Source organism: Eptatretus burgeri, chromosome 10, assembly GCF_056783735.1.
Source record: "Eptatretus burgeri isolate ZD-2024b chromosome 10, Ebu_testis_v1, whole genome shotgun sequence".
Lineage (NCBI taxonomy): Eukaryota > Metazoa > Chordata > Myxini > Myxiniformes > Myxinidae > Eptatretus > Eptatretus burgeri.
In genome coordinates, this window is record NC_140970.1 from 4608857 (window position 1) to 4627464 (window position 18608).

Genomic DNA, 18608 nt, shown 5'->3' on the forward strand with positions numbered 1-18608 from the left:
CGGCATTATTGCTCGGCATGACCGATGATGTCATAATCGTCATGAAAAAACATTCTACATGAGTAGTCCCACCAATGGTGAAAATTTTGTGTCAATCAGATGAGCGGTTGCAGAGAAAACAGAGACTATTAGCATGGATGTATGTAAGTACGGATGGACGGACGGACAACCCAAAAACATAATGCCTCCGGTGACTTAATAAAAAAAAAAACTTAATATAAAAATAAAAATCAGAATCAGTTTATTTTCATCATTATAAATACTAATGAAGAAAATAGGACAGTATCATCCATAATAGCAAAATACAAGTAAGTACATCCTTCATATTTCAGTCTGATCAAAAAAGCTTCTTAACAACAACCTTGTCATTTAAAGAGGGAATGAAAAACAATCCTACATTGCTTCTCTTCATTGTGGGTAAGATCTCCACAGGGAAGGCAATCTCCCTCTGACAACCCTCCGAGATGTTCCCTGAGATAAAAGCTGAGAGCACACCATGTTAAAAAATAATGTAACAAATTACCACATGACACCACATTCCTCGTTTAAAACGAGCACCACATATTTCACCATTTTCTCAGACAAGTTCTCTCTCTCTCAAATTTTTCCACCTCATTTATCATTCATAATTGCACTAGCATAAAAATGGCTTACATCTTCCCTCTCAACTGCTTACTTGTCACTTTATCAATCTCTCTCAACCTTTTTCCCCTCTACCAAAGTCTGTAATTTTTCCTCAACCACTCACTCTTCCTCTCACCCATCCATGCAGAGACCACACACGGCGTTATGGCTTCGGGTGCAATTGGCCAAAGTACTGCGGTGTAGCAAATGGCATGCCCTGCACGGCCGACACAGGCCATTCCATCGACCACGGGCGACACCGGCCATTCCATCGATTTCTCCACTGTCCCATACACGGTAGCGTCCAGGAGGGCAGCGGACAGACACAGCTCCAGCACCTTTGCCATAGCCGCATGGCAGGAGGAGAGATGACAAAGGCAAACGCAGACAACAAAAAGTTAAAGGCAATAAAATATTTCATTCTCATAAAAAAAAGTATCCAATACTGTCAGACCCCACTATTCGTGGGGGATACATTCCTGAAAAATGCTGTGAATGTCGGGGTTCACGAATATCGGGGCATTCTTTAAAAAATAAAGGGGAAAACACAAACACCAGAGCAGAGGGAGAAAGTAGTTGGAGACAGATAAACAAAAGAAGGTGGGTAACGATTAGGGGTAAGGCAAAACGCAAAGGGTGGACAATATAGATGTGAGAAGTCTGTGAGAAGGATGAGAGATGTCACGGCAGACTTTGGAGTCATCAGCAGAGATAAAGAGGAATTTCCAGAGAGTCAGTGAGATCATTGATGCATATTAAGAATAATATTGGGCCTAGAACCATTCTTTGGGGTACTCCAGCCTTGACAGGGAGGGGAGACGAAAGGGTCCCGTTGAGACCCACACATTGTCTATGAATGGGGAGGAAGTCAGAGATCCAAGAGTGGAGTTGGCCTTGGATTCAATGGGCAGACAGTTTGGACAGCAAGGCATGTTGCCAAACTGTAATAAAAGTTTGAGATAAGTCCAGAGAGATGCACGGCCTTGATCTCCTGTCTGACATTGAGGGCCTCCATCCATTGTTAGGAGAGTAGAAGCAGCATGTCCAAGGTAGCGTGACCAGGTCTGAATCCAAATTGATTGGAGACGAGGCCTTTGGAGAAAAGGAATGATTTTATGTCAACTGCAATGATCGATTCCATGACCTTCCATTTTTGCACCATTTTACGTAATGCTGTGATGTCTGCTTTCCGATTTCCCAAGTGGATATTGAAAATACATGAAGTGCAAATGTCAAATCAGGTCACACTTTATGACCCGCGAATAAATGGGGTCGGCGAATCGTGAATAACGTGGTCCAACAGTACATCATATTTAATTATAAAACCATTGTATGATAAATATCAAGTGTGGTATTTTTGAAGCTGAAGCAGTTACAATCTGTTCAAATATTTTAATATTTGAAATATTTAAAGTTGGTCAGAGAAATTTGTGTCTATATTTTCTAAGGTTTCGCAAGGTGCTCTACAAGGAATAAAAGCAAATCTGGTGAAAAAAGGACGTTAAAAAAAGTTATAACGTTTGTGCAGACCCCAAACCAATGTATCACGTGACAAGTGCACAGACGACCAGTGTTTTCTGAAATGATTTTTTTTTCTGCAATGTTTATTTCATGGGCGGTTGAACTTTGCAATGTATCCAGGTTGTTCTACATGAAGCAGGAACTATTTTGTGGAAAAAGTCATTATTTGAATGAATTTGTTTTATTCCATTCACTGCTGTGTGCGTGGTGAAGACCAGCTTTAAAGTTTAAAGTATCCTATATGGTATGCAGGGACAGCCTGGCTAACCGTTCTTTATCAACCATTTAATTGGAGTGCTTGCATGAATTCTTAAACCACTTGCCGAGCGCCATTGTCGATAGCGGTACCGCGCTACGTCATCATGAGTGAATCGTTCAATCACTGTGGACGCTTTTGCTGTGTCACGTTATTCAGAGCGAGTGGTTCGTGGTCAGTCACCCGGAGCGAGTGGTTCGTGGTCAGTCACCCGGAGCGAGAGGTTCGTGGTCAGTCACCCGGAGCGAGAGGTTCGTGCTCCGTCACACGGAATGAGCGGTTCGTGCTCCGTCACCTGGAGCGAGCGGTTCGTGCTCCGTCGTCCGGAGCGAGCGGTTCGTGCTCCGTCGTCCGGAGCGAGCGGTTCGTGCTCCGTCGTCCGGAGCGAGCGGTTCGTGCTCCGTCGTCCGGAGCGAGCGGTTCGTGCTCCGTCATCCGGAGCGAGCGGTTCGTGCTCCGTCACCCGGAGCGAGCGGTTCGTGCTCAGTCACCCGGAGCGAGCGGTCCGTGCTCCGTCACCCGGAGCGAGCGGTCCGTGCTCCGTCACCCGGAGCGAGCGGTCCGTGCTCCGTCACCCGGAGCGAGCGGTCCGTGCTCCGTCACCCGGAGCGAGCGGTCCGTGCTCCGTCACCCGGAGCGAGCGGTCCGTGCTCCGTCACCCGGAGCGAGCGGTCCGTGCTCCGTCACCCGGAGCGAGCGGTCCGTGCTCCGTCACCCGGAGCGAGCGGTCCGTGCTCCGTCACCCGGAGCGAGCGGTCCGTGCTCCGTCACCCGGAGCGAGCGGTCCGTGCTCCGTCACCCGGAGCGAGCGGTCCGTGCTCCGTCACCCGGAGCGAGCGGTCCGTGCTCAGTCACCCGGAGCGAGCGGTCCGTGCTCAGTCACCCGGAGCGAGTTATGAAATACCACCCGATCTCCGAGGCATTTAACATATTTACGTGTTTTCAAAATTACTGAGCCAAATTTTTTTCCAACCATCACACGTATAAAACGTTTATATTTGTGAACATATCCCTGAAATGTCAATATATGTGCAACGCTGTTTTTCAGTGAAAGCTACTCAAGGTTTTTGGGTTGTATACAGTAAGTACTGTAGTTGGTACCGAGCGGTGTTCGTCCCCTGATGCGTCTGGGCAGTGTTCGTGTCTGGACGGCTTGGCTCTGGATGCGTCCGGTGGGTTTTGTCTCCGGATGTGTCCAGCCGGTGTTTATAGTACGACCAGTAAAAAATGGATTTCAGACATTATTTTGTTTCCATCTTCACTGTTATTCTATGCAGAATCATTTTGATGACTATGAATCGTAATTAACGCTCCACCGCACGTCTGCTTTCCCTTTCTCTCACCACCTCCCTCTTCTCTCCTTTCCCCTCCACCTATTCACTCTCCCCACTCTCTCTCCCCCACCCTCCCTCCCTCTTTTCCCATCTTTTTCTCCCTCCCCCCTTTCGTATTACCAGTGAAGCGACGGGGTTGTCTTTGCTCGTAAACAACTAAAAGCTCAAAGAACTCCAAACATTCTGTGCAACTACCAGCATAAACATTAATCATACTACATATAATTTGGTGTGTGTGTATGTTTATGTGTATGTGTGTGTTTTTGACTTGATTACACAACTATAGCATTGGATGGAATGAGTTGAAATTTTGGGGGTGCTTGGGAAGGTTGCAGCCATTAAAATAAATTCATAGTTGCGGGGGTTCAGGAAGCGGGAGGGTGGAGTCTCCATGCAAAAGTGTGATGTGTTTTGCCGCTCCAGGCAGGAGAGTGTATTACAAATCCAAGCTCATTCTAAAATACACCAATAAGGGACTATCGGAATGTCTCAAGAACGCCCAACGATGCCTTTCGCTCATTCACGATGCGTTTGTTTTCATTGCCTCACTTCCGCTAATCAGGGAACTTTGAGTCTGCCATTGCTAGGGCAAAATGAGTCTTTTAAACATAACTGCACTGATTAAATGAGTGTCAAACTGAGGGCAGTTCCAAAATGGACGGTTATTGTTGCGTTCGTGGATGCAAATCAGACACATGAAAATATGGGAAGGATGAGAAATATTTGTGGATGAGAGGTGTCCCAGTCCTTCAATTTCCTGGTCATATTAATGAGCAGCTGCATGGATAAGGAAGGTGTGATGGCCGAAAGACTGCGGCCGACCCACAACTCGAGGGCGTGTACTCGTCACATTGTTGTGCTAAATATGGATGGAATTTGGAAGAAAACTCCGTCTTGGAAGCATGAAAATCCTGAACTATTTACGTTGAATGATTGGAGCCTCATGGATATATAACCACCGCAAGTTAAACGGACTCCTAATCATCTTCAAGTCAGTAAAGAAGTAGCACAAATATCTGGTCAACTTGCAAAAGAACAAATGAACCTTAACAATGCTTCGCTGCCAGCTCAGTCAATCCACACCAATGGTGGATCACTCACATGATAGTGACACGGAGGGATGGTAGTATTTCCATTACTTGCCAGGGGCTGAAGAAGAAGTTGATTTGGAGAAGCTCACAAACCCTCCGAAGGTGAGAGGATAGAAAATTAGCCATACCAGCAAGTTGCCCGTGCCCACATAGGATTCAAAACGGGATCGGGATAGAGGTGGCAAAAATGCAAATGGTGTCTTCTGTCATCGAGCCGGCAAGCTGGGAGCAACAATTCACATTTATTTCCACATCTGATGCAATTTAATTGCTCTCATAGTGGCAAGGTGCTCAATTTGAAACTTTGTTCAACATACACTACATGGCCAATAGTATGTGGACACCTGCTCATCCAACATCTCATTCCAAAATCATGGGCATCAATATGGAGTTGGTCACCTCTTTGCTGGTATAACAGCCTCCACTCTTCTGGGAAGGCTTTCCATGAGATGTTGGAACATTGCTGCAGGGATGTGTTTCCATTCAGCCACAACAGCATGAGTGAGGTCAGGCATCGATGTTGGGTGACTATGTCTGACTCGCAGTCGGCGTTCCAATTCATCCCAAAGTCAGGGTTCTGTACAGACCAGTCAAGTTCTTCTACACCGATCTCGACAAACCATTTCTGTATGGACCTTGCTTTGTGCATGGGGGTATTGTCATGCCGAAACAGGAAAGGGCCTTTCCTAAACTGTTGCCACAAAGTTGGAAGCACAGAATCGTCTCGAATATCATTGTTTGCTGTGGCGTTAAGATTTTCCTTCACTGGAACTAAGGGGCCTAGCCCGAACCATGGAAAACAGCCCCAGACCATTATTCCTCCTCTACCAAACTTTACAGTTGGCACTATGCATTTGGGCAGGTCGCGTTCTCCTGACATCCACCAAACCCAGATTCGTCCGTCGGATTGCCAGGTGGTGAAGCGTGATTCATCACTCCAGAGAACGCGTTTCCACTGCTCCAGAGTCCAATGGCGGTGAGCTTTATACCACTCCAGCTGACGCTTGGCATTGCGCATGGTGATCTTCGGCTTGTGTGTGGCTGCTGGGCCATGGAAACCCATTTCATGAAGCTCTCGACAAACAATGCTTATGCTGACATTGCTTTCAGCATCAGTTTGGAACTCGATAGTGAGTGTTGCAACCGACGACAGACAATATTTCCACGTTACGCGTTTCAGCACTCGGCGGTCCCATTCTGTGAGCTTGTGTGGCCGACCACTTCGCAGCTGAGCTGTTGTTGCTCCGAGACGTTTCCACTTCACACTAGCAGCACTTCCAGTTGACCGGGGCAGCTCGAGCAGGACAGAAATTTAATGAACTGACTTGTTGGAAAGGTGGCATCCTATGACGGTGCCACGATGAAAGTCACTGAGCTCTTCAGTACGGACCGTTCCACTGCCAATGTTGGTCTATGGAGATTGCATGGCCGTGTGCTCGATTTTATACACCTCTCAGCAATGGGCGTGGCTGAAATGACCAAATCCACTAATTAGAAGGGGGGTCCGCATACTTTTGGCCATGTAGTGTTTGTAGCTTTTTGACGCCTATGATCTGTAATAAAAATTTGTATTGGTGTCAAAGCCCGTGACCATTTGCGGATGAGGACGACGACGACGATGTAACTTTCCTTTCTCTAATTAACATAGGCCTATTGTCATTTTTGATATTTATTTTTTTTGATCACTCATTGGCTTCTGAAGGTTATTTTCTCCCCTTCAGCAGTTAAAAGCTGCATTCTATAACACTCCATCCATGGGGCCTGCACTATAAATCGAGCACAATACATTTGATGTGTATATGAGCTCGGTGAGCAGTAGTAGCTTTTGAAATTGATGACAAATCATGCCTTGAAGAAACATATTGAAGACTAATTCATACAATACGTTCAATACTTGTTGGCATACATATCAATTGTTACGGTTGTGGAAATTCACAGAACACCATTCAGGTTCCCTGGAGGTCAGTTATTTCAATAAGTGTGTGTCCAGATTAGATTTCCCCACCGAGGTATAATGGAAATTTTTCGTGTGCCGGGCTGTGCATCTTCGAGTTAGCCGTTATTCTGTTCTATCTTTTCTTTCAAACAAACAGCATCTCTTCAACGACACCACCACAACCATGCCACCTACACCACCACAACAGCATCTCAGCAACCACGCCATCCCCACCACAGCGCCAACCACGACATCTCACCCACCATGCCATCTCCACAAACACCGCCATAGGAGCCACATTCGCCAGAAGGACGACCCTCCTCTACAAAGAAAGAGAACAACGCGACAACTCCCGCCCCGATATTCTGGAACGGATAAACAGAAGTGACGGTTGGGGCGGATCCCTCAGAACGACGTAAGAAATTGAATGTCAGTTATCACACCAAAAGAGCCAAGCCGAATTCTCCTGGAATTTTCCCCCGCGCGCCGAGAAGGGAGGGCGATAAAGGGGCGCGTTGGAACGCCAAGAAGGCAGGTGGCGGTTGGCGAGTTGGTGAGAGAGTCTCTCTCCTTGGTCTCCTTGGCAAGTTGGAGGCATCGTTGGAGTCGAGAGTTGAGTTGGGAGCTGGTGGAGTCCAGTCGAGTGCGGGCCGAGACATCGAGGGTCGCCCAGAGAGTCACCAAGAGAGTCGCAGGTCGCCTGCTCGGTCTCTCGGAGCCCCTGCAGTCATCCCGGCTCCGAGCAATCATTAAGGCTTACGAGCCTGGTGCTTTTCTTCTTTCTTTTCAGGGGGTTTTGCATGGAAGTCTGTGGCGCCTTGTCCTTTAAGTAGTGAACTGACTAAGTGCATGTGCATGGTAAAATAGATATCGGCTGTAGGTCTTTTTGCTCATGTCTTGGCCCCTACCCCCATTCATTGCCTTGCTTGCATATGTCCATTCGAAATAAATGGTCCCCTTTGTTGAATATTCACCTGCTCGTGGCGTCCCTTCCTCCATTGAACTGCCATAATTGCGTTCGGAATATTAGCTGGTTTTTAACACCGATAAGATAATCGGGTCCGACGAGGCTTGGCGATATAAAACCGCTCGGCAATCGCAAACGGAACGAGCTGCTTAATGCGGCTCGTTTTCGTGCAGGCTCCGTTGAGGTGTAAATCCCCGGCATTTCTGTCTGCGCGAATAATTAGGTACATCGGCAATTCGGTGATCAACCCTGTCGCGCGTGGACAGAAGAGTTGGCTGATTTATGGTGTGGTTAACAACACCCGTAGCTGGGTTTCGGCGTTGATCCAAAAAGCTGCGACTGGATTTCCACGTTCGGTGGGCACGCGTGGCCGCAATCGGGATAAAGGCGGCCGTCCGCACACCGGAGTGGCGAGAATCCACAACAATATCAATTGTTACCTCATACACACAACATATGATGCCCTGATCGTCATTGTTACTAAGTAGTTTTGCGAGTGCACGCAAATGCATTGTGGGGTATTCGGCTTATTACGAAAGTCCCATATTCCTTGTGTTGTAGTATAATAATAACGATAGTCATCATAGATATAGGGGGGATGCATTGAAACATACATGTCTGTTTGTTTGTTTGTGGGACTAAATGCGTTAAAACTTGTTGGTTGAACTTGAGGTGTGCATTGGAATGTTCTACTTAGCTGGGATGGCCACCCCCACTTATGTTTGTTTTTTGGAACTGGTTGTGTTTAATTTGGTTTTGTTGATTGGATGTGTCCCTTTATGTCAAGATAAATTATTCCATTCACATCAACATAATGCCAAGAGAAAACTAGAACAGCACTTACGCCAGATCAAGATTTGAACTGGGGGAAAAAAATTACCCCCGTTTGGGGGTGATGGTCATTCTCTGAAGCTCTGTTGATGTGGATCCCTGATTGGCTTTGAATGGCTTCGATGTCGTCTTGTCTTTTGGTTCAACGTACAGACGAAAGCCCGGGAGTAAAAGGGATAGAAAACCTCAGAAATCAAACGACATTTCTGAGTTATCCGGAGATAGATTTTGAAAATGGTTGATTTGGAACATTTATGATCAATGTGTCTCCAAAGGTTAGAAACCGGACCTCAAAAATCAAACCGCATTTCTGAGTCATAAATCTTCTTCTTCTTTCGGCTGCTCCTGTTAGGGGTCGCCACAGCGGATCATCCGTATGATCCGCATAGTGATTTGGCACATGTTTTACACCGGATGCCCTTCCTGACGCAACCCTGGTCACCTCTTGTGACACAGGGATCTGGTACACCTATTTTAACCGGGGTATACACCGGCCCAGTACACTGGTACTCATTTCGCCGACCTCGGAAGGATGACAGGCTGAGTCAACCCCCTGGTGTATTAATTCAGTGGCCCAACGGGGCTTGAACTCAGGACCTTTTGGATCCCAAGCCGCTGCCCTAACCACTGCGCCAACACCAGGCTTATTTCTGAGTCATAAATGGTGGATGATATTTTGACAATGGATGATTTCACAAGTTTACAGCATCGGTGACCTTGACATTGACCTTCAATCAGGTCAAAAGTCAGACCGTCGTGCATCACTCATCGACCCCTACCTACATACCAAGTTTCATCAAGACCGGGCGAAATTTTTTTGACCGTATCACATCGACGATTTTTCCAACTTTGAAGACACGTGACTCGATAACCAGGACGAGTTTCAAAAAACCGGCCTGAGCAAATTTAGATATTGTTCCATATCAGAATCTGAACAAATTTCGAAGATCGGATCATAAACGGCGGAGGAGATAGATTTTGAAAATGGACAATTTTGCAACTTTGGAGTGGCCTTGACGTTGACCTTGACCTTCAATCGGGTTAAAGGTCACACCGTCGTGCATCCCTCATCGACATCTACCCTCACACCAAATATCAAGAAAATCGGAAGAAAAAAATGGGGATGTACGTACGGACGGACGGACATCGAGACTGGTTTTATTAGGCGAGATGACCTAAAAAAACAACTATTCAGCGTGTTGTTGTCACCTAACCAATTCATCCACAACTTTTTGAAACATCATGCCATATATCGTTTTTGGCCCGATCTCTCAATAGTAAAGATTCACTGACATTTTTTTAATAAATTCTCAAATCCAGATCTGAATCTTCAACAAAATTGAATCAATTCTTCCTTGCCAAACACCCTTGCCACACATCCGTCCACAACTTTTTGAGATATCGTGCTACATTTCGTTTTTGGCCTTACCTCTCAATGGTGAAGAATCATTTTAAAAATTATTGTAGCCAGATCCGGATCTGAATCTTCACCAAAATCGAATCAGTTCATTCTTGTCACACACCGAACCTGTCTACAAAATTTCATCCGAATCCATGCACAACTTTTTGAAATATCCTGTACACAGACAAACAGAAAGATAGACAGACAGACAGACAGACAGACAGACAGACAGACAGACAGGAAAACATAACCTGTTGCGAATCTGGAAGCCATGAGCACTCAACATACAGGTCCTATAGAACAGTTATATCGGTAAGTATGTGTTTTTTAGTTAGGGTCCCCGTCCCTCGTTTAATGGGTGAATGAATGTACATGTGCTGTGAGTTACTTTGATAGTCAGGGTTTTCTTTTATTTTTAAACCCTCAAAACTACAACAACGCCAACCTCACCCTCACCTTCACCTCGCTTCCTCACACCGACGCCATTGTGGGCGGAGTTCAAGGAGGAGCCTCGTGGCGGCCCTCGACCAATCAGCGTGCTACGGGTGGGGTGCCCGCCGCTCAGCCAATCAGACCCCGCGACGGTGAGAAAGGCGGTCCGCGTGACGGCACCACGCCCCCAGGCCAATCGACGGACTTGCCGCTCGTTTTGGCCAGTGACAGGGCGACGAGCGATTCTGTGCGCCAAAACCATCCAGCGGGGGAGAGCGGGGAGGGTGGAGGCGTCCCTCCCTCCCCCCCACCCCGAGACAGGGTGAATAAGGGTGCAGCGCGATCGGACCAAAAGAGAGTTCGTAGATCCTCCTCGTCAAGTACCGCAAGGGTTGCACGCCGTGTCTCTGTCGGTGAACGAGAGCTCAAGAGATCCTGGCTCGACGGGAACCGCCAGTCGGTTGCGCGCCGTGTCTCTGTCGGTGAACAAGGAGATCGCGTTCACCTGACGCGAGTGGTTGCTGCGTTCGCTTCGCACGCGAAGGGTCCGAGTTCCACCACCCTGCCAGCTCGAAGACCACACGAGGTATAACGGAATTGATGAAGCGGTTCAAGAGGCAGGCTCTGGTCTTCAGCTTGCCTTTCTCTCCGAGCTGGAGGCCTCAATAAAGGTTGTGGCCACCAGTTCTTGGGTGTACGTGTGTGTGTGTGTTTGTGGCACCAGTCTATTAAGTAAAACTTGCATAAGTGTTTGTACATAAATTGCTATTGCTTCTCATTAGTCGTGATAACTCTGCCTTCTTGCGTGCTCCCCTGCCCCATTATAAATAAATAAATACATTTGTTAAATGTATCAGTTTGTAGCTGTGTTTCCTTCATTGGCTTAGCGTGACGCGTGTTGGTGAATTACAAAGGCTGTTGCCACGGTAAATGTACGATTGGACTGACGGAACTTCGGCAACCGTCCGCTCGGGTTGGGCACGCTAACGGCTCGACTCGTACGAGGGCCGTCGAGGGTGTGAATACTCAGTAACTCGCCACGTGGATTTCTAGGTATTTTGAAGATTGGTAAATAACCCTGTACCAAGTGGTGTAATTATTGACGATTCACGGTCCGGTAAGGGACCCGTACTTGTCGGAGTTTTTTTGAAAGGTACGATCTAAATTCCAGTTGTTCGGTGGAGTCGACTCTGCAGCTCCATCTCGCGGTCGTGCTCGTCACCGATACCCGGCCCGCAACAAATTGGTGTCAGTCATGGAGATATGAACTCCTCTTCTTCTTCTTCTTCTTTCGGCTGCTCCCGTTAGGGGTCGCCACAGCGGATCATCTGTATGATCCGCATAGTGATTTGGCACATGTTTTACGCCGGATGCCCTTCCTGACGCAACCCTGGTCGCCTCTTACGACACAGGGATATGGTACACCTATTTTAACCGGGGTATACACCGGCCCCGTACACTGGTACTCATTTCGCCGACCTCGGAAGGATGACAGGCTGAGTCAACCCCCTGGTGTATTAATTCAGTGGCCCAACGGGGCTTGAACTCAGGACCTTTTGGATCCCAAGCCGCTGCCCTAACCACTGCGCCAACACCAGGTTTGGAGATATGAACTCCTCCGCCTCCATTAACAAAATTGACAGGTTCAAATCCGGAACAAATTGGTATTCAGGAGCGAAATTCGAACCCCTCCGTCTCCACGAAATTCACGGATTCGGATCAGGGGTGTTGGGAGCGAACCCCCCCCCCCCGTCCCCCAACTTGCGAGCATTTTAAAATATACTTCCCAATACGCGACATGGTGAGCCAACATGAGCTGAAGCAGGTGGGTTTAGAGGTAGATGTAGTGGTAGACGAATCCATGGTCCAGGACACCACCCCCATGCAAGAACTTTCCCCGCAACCAAACTCAGAGTCCGTAAGGGGCGCAGGGCGGCATATGACAACCCCCCCCCCGTCAAATGTACTCCCCGATCCCCAGCGAAAACGCGACCGATCGTGGCGGATCGGCTCCACAAGAGCCATCAGGCATCGAACAGTTGGTTCGGATGATACAGGCGATGCAAAGCAATATGGATGCCAATATGGACGTGAACGCGTGCGATATGCGCGGCATAAACGACAAAATGGACGTGAACGCGCAACGGATGGATGGGATGAGGGGAGATATGCAAACGCAGCGGGGTGAGATGCAGAGTATGGGGTTGAATCTCCAGTAGGGGCATAAAAGGCATCATGGCGGCACCACGTGGCGGAACGACCGAACCGACAGGAGGGAGTGCAAATTGTGTCGGGCCCGCAATGGACACGGGTGAGGTCGGGGTGACGAAAGACGCCATCACGGTAATTGGGGAGACCGAAACGTGTAGGGTGAGACACGAGGGGACGACGGAGGAACTAAAAGAGGTGACGGGGACGCAGAAAATAAAAGAGACAAAGGAAGAAACTCATGAACGTGAGGGGGCGACGGAAAAATTCACGGAGACACAAACGCAAGAATGAAAAAAATTAAAAGAGACAATGGAAATGAAAACAGAGACACGGGAATCAGAAGAGGTAGAGGATGAAGTAAATATAGTAATTGACGAGCATACACACATAGGGTCAGAGAGGGACAATGAGGTTGAGCATGGGGAATGTTTCGTGAGCCAGTGCGAGCAGCAGGATAGCCTCCTTCAGGAACGGAGGGAGAAAATACGCTCTCTCGAAGCAGATCGCGACGAGGTGAGTCTGATCGGGCCGAACGAGGTAGAGCGGATGAGTGCTGTGAACGGGTGCACACGGAGCTTGGGGGGTAGAGAAACCCCAGGATTGCTTGTGGCAGCACGAAGCCCCGATATGAATGTCCCGGTGTGTGTGGTTGAGTGCGAGTGGTGCTAGTGTCATGGTGGGCGTGGGTGCGTGCATGAAAATGGATGTCAGACCGACCCAGACGGTGGACGGGTTTATTGTGGAAATCGCGCCGGCTCTGCAGAACGTGGCGTCCAAGGTCTGTTCCTCATTTTCGGAGCGGCCTGGGCGAGTACCACTCAGGAATGTGTACTAACCCTAACAAATGGCGACTGCGGGATGAAGTTGTAACATGCGGGTTCCCACGTGGGCGTGTGTGCGGGGCATCACGTGCTGCATTCGCCGAACGCGCGGAGTGGGTTTCCGGCACGATGCGCGTGTGCTGGCCTGCACGGGAAACCGCGCAGGTTCGGTGCGCGAGTGACGTCATCACCAGGGATCTCGCGGCACACAGGCCGGGTTAACGGTGCACGTTGTCCATATTATATGCCATGACATCCTTACGTACCTGGTGCACTCGCTTCGGCGCCTCGAGGTGGATACGTAATAGTTGAGTACACCCAATTTGGAGGCAAAGACAGAGTTTAGACATTCTGCCTTATCTCGAGCAGAATCTTCAATCATGCCTTTTGAAGTCATGTATGGGATGGAGTGGGTGCATACACCAGAAACAGATGTCGTACCGTGGATCACCCTTCACCAAGGTATTTTGCGGACAGATGATATACTTGAGAGAAAAGGCTGTTTATTGTTTAGCAAGGTGCATGCACAGAGCACGGCAACAACAGGAGCATCAATTGCAGTAACTGAGGATGCTCGGAGGGTGCCGTCACTGTCAGAGACGGTTCTATTACCCTCTTATATACTCGGTTTTATCTTTGGACAAAATGTTTATCTCACATTTGGCCTTTCAACCTAACCAGCTGCAAGCAGTTGGCTCATTTCATTACAGGAATGGTGAAACAGAAGTAGAGCTAAGAGCATGTAACGGTTCACTCCCTAACCCTGCTCTCACAATGCTCCTTTGAATTACTCAAAGTCAATTATAATCATTTTTCTGCATACACTGTTCTAATGCCCCCCCCCCTTCCCAAGCAGCCAGTCAAGAGTATACTTTAATTACCACCAAGCCTGCAAAAACATATAATGACTTAAAAAAAGCAAAGCTAGTAGAAAAAGGTACGATTCCCGACACAGACTTAAGGCACCATCCCAGCCAAGTAGAACATTCGAAAGTGTGCTGTTCTAGTTATTTCATATTTTCATGAAAGGGGAACTCAAATGCTCAGACCACCTCAATGCTAATTTATCCCTGAATACACTTCAAAATCGATATGTGTCTTTTTCCAATTTCGAAATTATAAAGTCGGTAGATGAGCAATCAAAGTCGAAATCTTCTTCTTCTCCTTCTCCTTCTTCTTCTTCAGAATAGCTGTGAGATCGCATCAGGAAGTGGACTGTCATATCCGTCCTGTCTCCGGGTTACATCACTGTATGATGCAACTCAAATGGAGAATAATTTTCGATTTTCCACAGATATGCCGAGTCGATGCGTCCTTGGTGCTTAAAAAGTAATACAAATCGAGATGGTACGTGGTAATTCACGTGGATGGTCCTCCTTCGTTAAGAGCCCACAAACCCTCGAACAGTTTCTTCTCACAAACGAACATGCCGACCCCGCTCCTCTAACACCAGGTCCACTCACAACAAATGGGCACCGCCTTTCTCCTTGACCATATGACGAGACGATTTCTGAGGCCCTGAGATAAGGCCACGAGGTGTGCTCTTCTTCTCTTCTCAGAATCGTACGACCTTCATGACCCAGGAGCAGTCGTTGGCTAGCATCTAGCTTCAGTACGTGAATGAATTTACACCAGCATGAACGAGAATTGTGCTGCTATTTCATCGTGCCGAGAGGAGAGCAAAAATGAGACCCTCCGTCTCAACCACGTACCTCGTACCAACTATCTGCTCTCTGATCATGCCCACCTCTCCCACGTCACACTGACCAATCCCAAGCTTCGGGGTGTGGCCTGCCAGTTGTTAAAGCATCGTTCCTTTTTATAGCCGGCTTTGTAAATGCAAAAACGTAGGAAAGGGTCACAGGGGGCAATCACATACAGGGAGAAATTAGCCTTAAACCCTACCTCATTAACACAGCACCATCCCCTATGGGGTGACACCTAAAAATCTTAAGCTGACAGTTTTCCATACTTAATTTACATTGAGATGTCTCCTCCTCGTCCACGGACCATGCGACACTATACAATCCTAACTTTACTATGAAGTTCCTCCATCTGCTCCACAAACATAATAATATATACATATACAGTTTACACAACGTCAAAATTAAATGACGATGAAACAACATATCATTCACAACCTCATGAGATGTGATGGACAGACTGACAAAAATATGATGTAGATTGCATATCAAGATGCATTGGAAGAGCCTCCGTGAATCTCGAGAGAAACTTCCTGAAAACTAAATAATAATAAGAAATGAAAAGGGCACCATTTGACATCCTGTCGTCACCAGATATGCTCTGCCCACATTATTACATCATTATACATACTTGGACCAAGTTTAATTTAAATCCCTGAACCTAGATTAAAAATATTAAATAATTCTGGCTGCCAGACCATGTGTCTGATCATGTTGAAATTTAAAACATATATTCCCCATGACTACCAGATCATAAAAGACATTTCACATCGATTGATGAAGCGGTTCAAGAGAAATAATTTAAAGATTTTCATTCAATCCAATATGGCTGCCAGACCATGCGACCTATTTATTCTTGAAAACACTGGTATCCCCAAGGCTTGGGGAACATGTCTGTGAAGTTTCCCCTCTATCTCTCAAGCCGTTCTGGAGAAGAACATTTTTAAAGGTTGATTCTTCCAAAAATGATCGCTGCCAAACCATGACTTATGACATCACAGGTGGAGACCTTTTTGTAAATCATGGACAGACGATCATACCTATAAGAGTTTTGCCTCAATCTGTTCAGCCGTTTCGGAGTAGAATATTTTTGAAGGTTTTATGTTTCACAAAAAGGTGGCTGCCGAACCACGTGACCGATGATGTCATCAACTTTTTTCCCCCATAAAATTTTTCCCTAGATGACCCTCAATTTTTCATACTGATCAGATGAAGCATTTGACGTATGCAATGATGACATCATAATGAAGCCACCTATGACATCATCAAAAAACAAATCACTTATTTCCCATGGGATTACTTCACATGTGCCAAGTTTCAATTTCTTCCATGGGCAGTTTCAGATATGCAGAGGTCCAAAGGTTTTTCTTTTTTTCCAACATGGCTGCCATAGCACATGACCTATGATGTCATAATCATCATTAAAAAACATTCTACATGAGTAGTCCCACCAATGGTGAAAATTGTGTCAATCAGATGAGCGGTTGCAGAGAAATCAGAGACTATTAGCATGGATGTATGTAAGTACGGATGGACGGACGGACAACCCAAAAACATAATGCCTCCGGTGACTTCATCAGAGGAGGCATAAAAAAGACTTAATAAAAAAATAAAAATAAAAATCAGAATCATAGTTTATTTTCATTATTATAAATACTAATGAAGAAAATAGGACAGTATCATCCATAACAGCAAAATACAAGTCAGTACATCCTTGGTATTTCAGTCTGATCAAAAAAGCTTCTTAACAACAACCTTGTCATTTGAAGAGGGAATGAAAAACAATCCTACATTGCTTCTCTTCATTGTGGGTAAGATCTCCACAGGGAAGGCAATCTCCCTCTGTCAACCCTCCGAGATGTTTCCTGAGATAAAAGCTGAGAGCACACCATGTTAAAAAATAATGTAACAAATTACCACATGACACCACATTCCTCGTTTAAAACAAGCACCACATATTTCACCATTTTCTCAGACAAGTTCTCGTGTCTGTCTCTATGTCTCTCTCTATGTCTCTCTCTATGTCTGTCTCTATGTCTGTCTCTATGTCTGTCTCTATGTCTGTCTCTATGTCTGTCTCTATGTCTGTCTCTATGTCTGTCTCTATGTCTGTCTCTGTCTCTGTCTCTGTCTCTGTCTCTGTCTCTGTCTCTGTCTCTGTCTCTGTCTCTCTCTCTCTCTCTTTTTCTTTTTTCCACCTCATTTATCATTCACAAGTTGCACCAGCATAAAAATGGCTTACATCTTCCCTCTTAACTGCTTACTTGTCACTTTATCAATCTCTCTCAACCTTATACCCCTCAACCAAAGTCTGTAATTTTTCCTCAACCACTCACTCTTCCTCTCACCCATCCATGCAGAGACCACACACGGCGTTATGGCTTCGGGTGCAATTGGCCAAAGTACTGCGGTGTAGCAAATGGCATGCCCTGCACGGCCGACACCGGCCATTCCGTCGATCACGGCTGACACCGGCCCTTCCATCGATTCCTCCACTGTCCCATGCACGGTAGCGTCCAGGAGGGCAGCGGACACACACAGCTCCAGCACCTTTGCCATAGCCGCATGGCTGGAGGAGAGATGACAAAGGCAAACGCAGACGACAAAAAGTTAAAGGCAATAAAATATTTCATTCTCATAAAAAGTATCCAATACTGTCAGACACCACTATTCGCGGGGGATACATTCCTGAAAAATGCTGTGAATGTCGGGCTTCACGAATATCGGGACATTCTTTAAAATGAAAAAAAGAAAAAAAAGAAAGGGTAAAACACCAACACCAGAGCAGAGGGAGAAAGTAGTTGGAAACAGATAAACAAAGGATGTGGGTAACAATGAGGGGTAAGGCAAAACGCAAAGGGTGGACAATATAGATGCATAGGCAAAATTGTGTTTGCCCATTTTGTGATTTTGCCAAGATATGAGGAGAGAGAAAAGACTGCTGCCTGTCTGTGAAAAGGATGAGAGATGTCACGGCAGAGTTTGGAGTCATCAGCAAAGACATAAAGAGGAATTTCCAGAGAGTCAGTGAGATCATTGATGAAGATTAAGAATAATATTGGGCCTAGAACCATTCCTTGGGGTACTCCAGCCTTGACAGGGAGGGGAGACAAAAGGGTCCCATTGAGAGCCACACATCGTCTATGAAAGAGGAGGAAGTCAGAGATCCAAGAGTAGAGTTGGCCTTGGATTCCATGGGCAGACAGTTTGGAGAGCAAGGCATGTTGCCAGACTGCAATAAAAGTTTGAGATAAGTCCAGAGAGATGCACGGCCTTGATCTGTCTGACATTGAGGGCCTCCATCCATTGTTAGGAGAGTAGAAGCAGCATGTCCAAGGTAGCGTGACCAGGTCTGAATCCAAATTGATTGGAGATGAGGCCTTTGGAGAAAAGGCATGATTTTATGTCAACTGCAATGATGGTTTCCATGACCTTCCATTTTTGCACTATTTTACGTAATGCTGTGATGTTGTCTGCTT

At 46.7% G+C, this 18608-nt stretch overlaps 1 protein-coding gene across 2 annotated transcripts in view; it reads right to left on the reverse strand.

The window, feature by feature from the left end:
* Window positions 1-18608, reverse strand: part of LOC147017857 (tumor necrosis factor receptor superfamily member 19-like) — a 39841-nt gene that overhangs the window by 4144 nt on the left and 17089 nt on the right. For both annotated transcript variants that reach the window (XM_085896910.1, XM_085896909.1), the window contains 4 exons: window positions 17478-17698; window positions 16921-17006; window positions 761-962; window positions 398-483 (listed from right to left, as the gene is read on the reverse strand). In XM_085896910.1, coding sequence (XP_085753036.1) covers window positions 398-483; window positions 761-962; window positions 16921-17006; window positions 17478-17698 — 595 coding nt within the window. The remainder of the gene's footprint in view (window positions 1-397; window positions 484-760; window positions 963-16920; window positions 17007-17477; window positions 17699-18608) is intronic.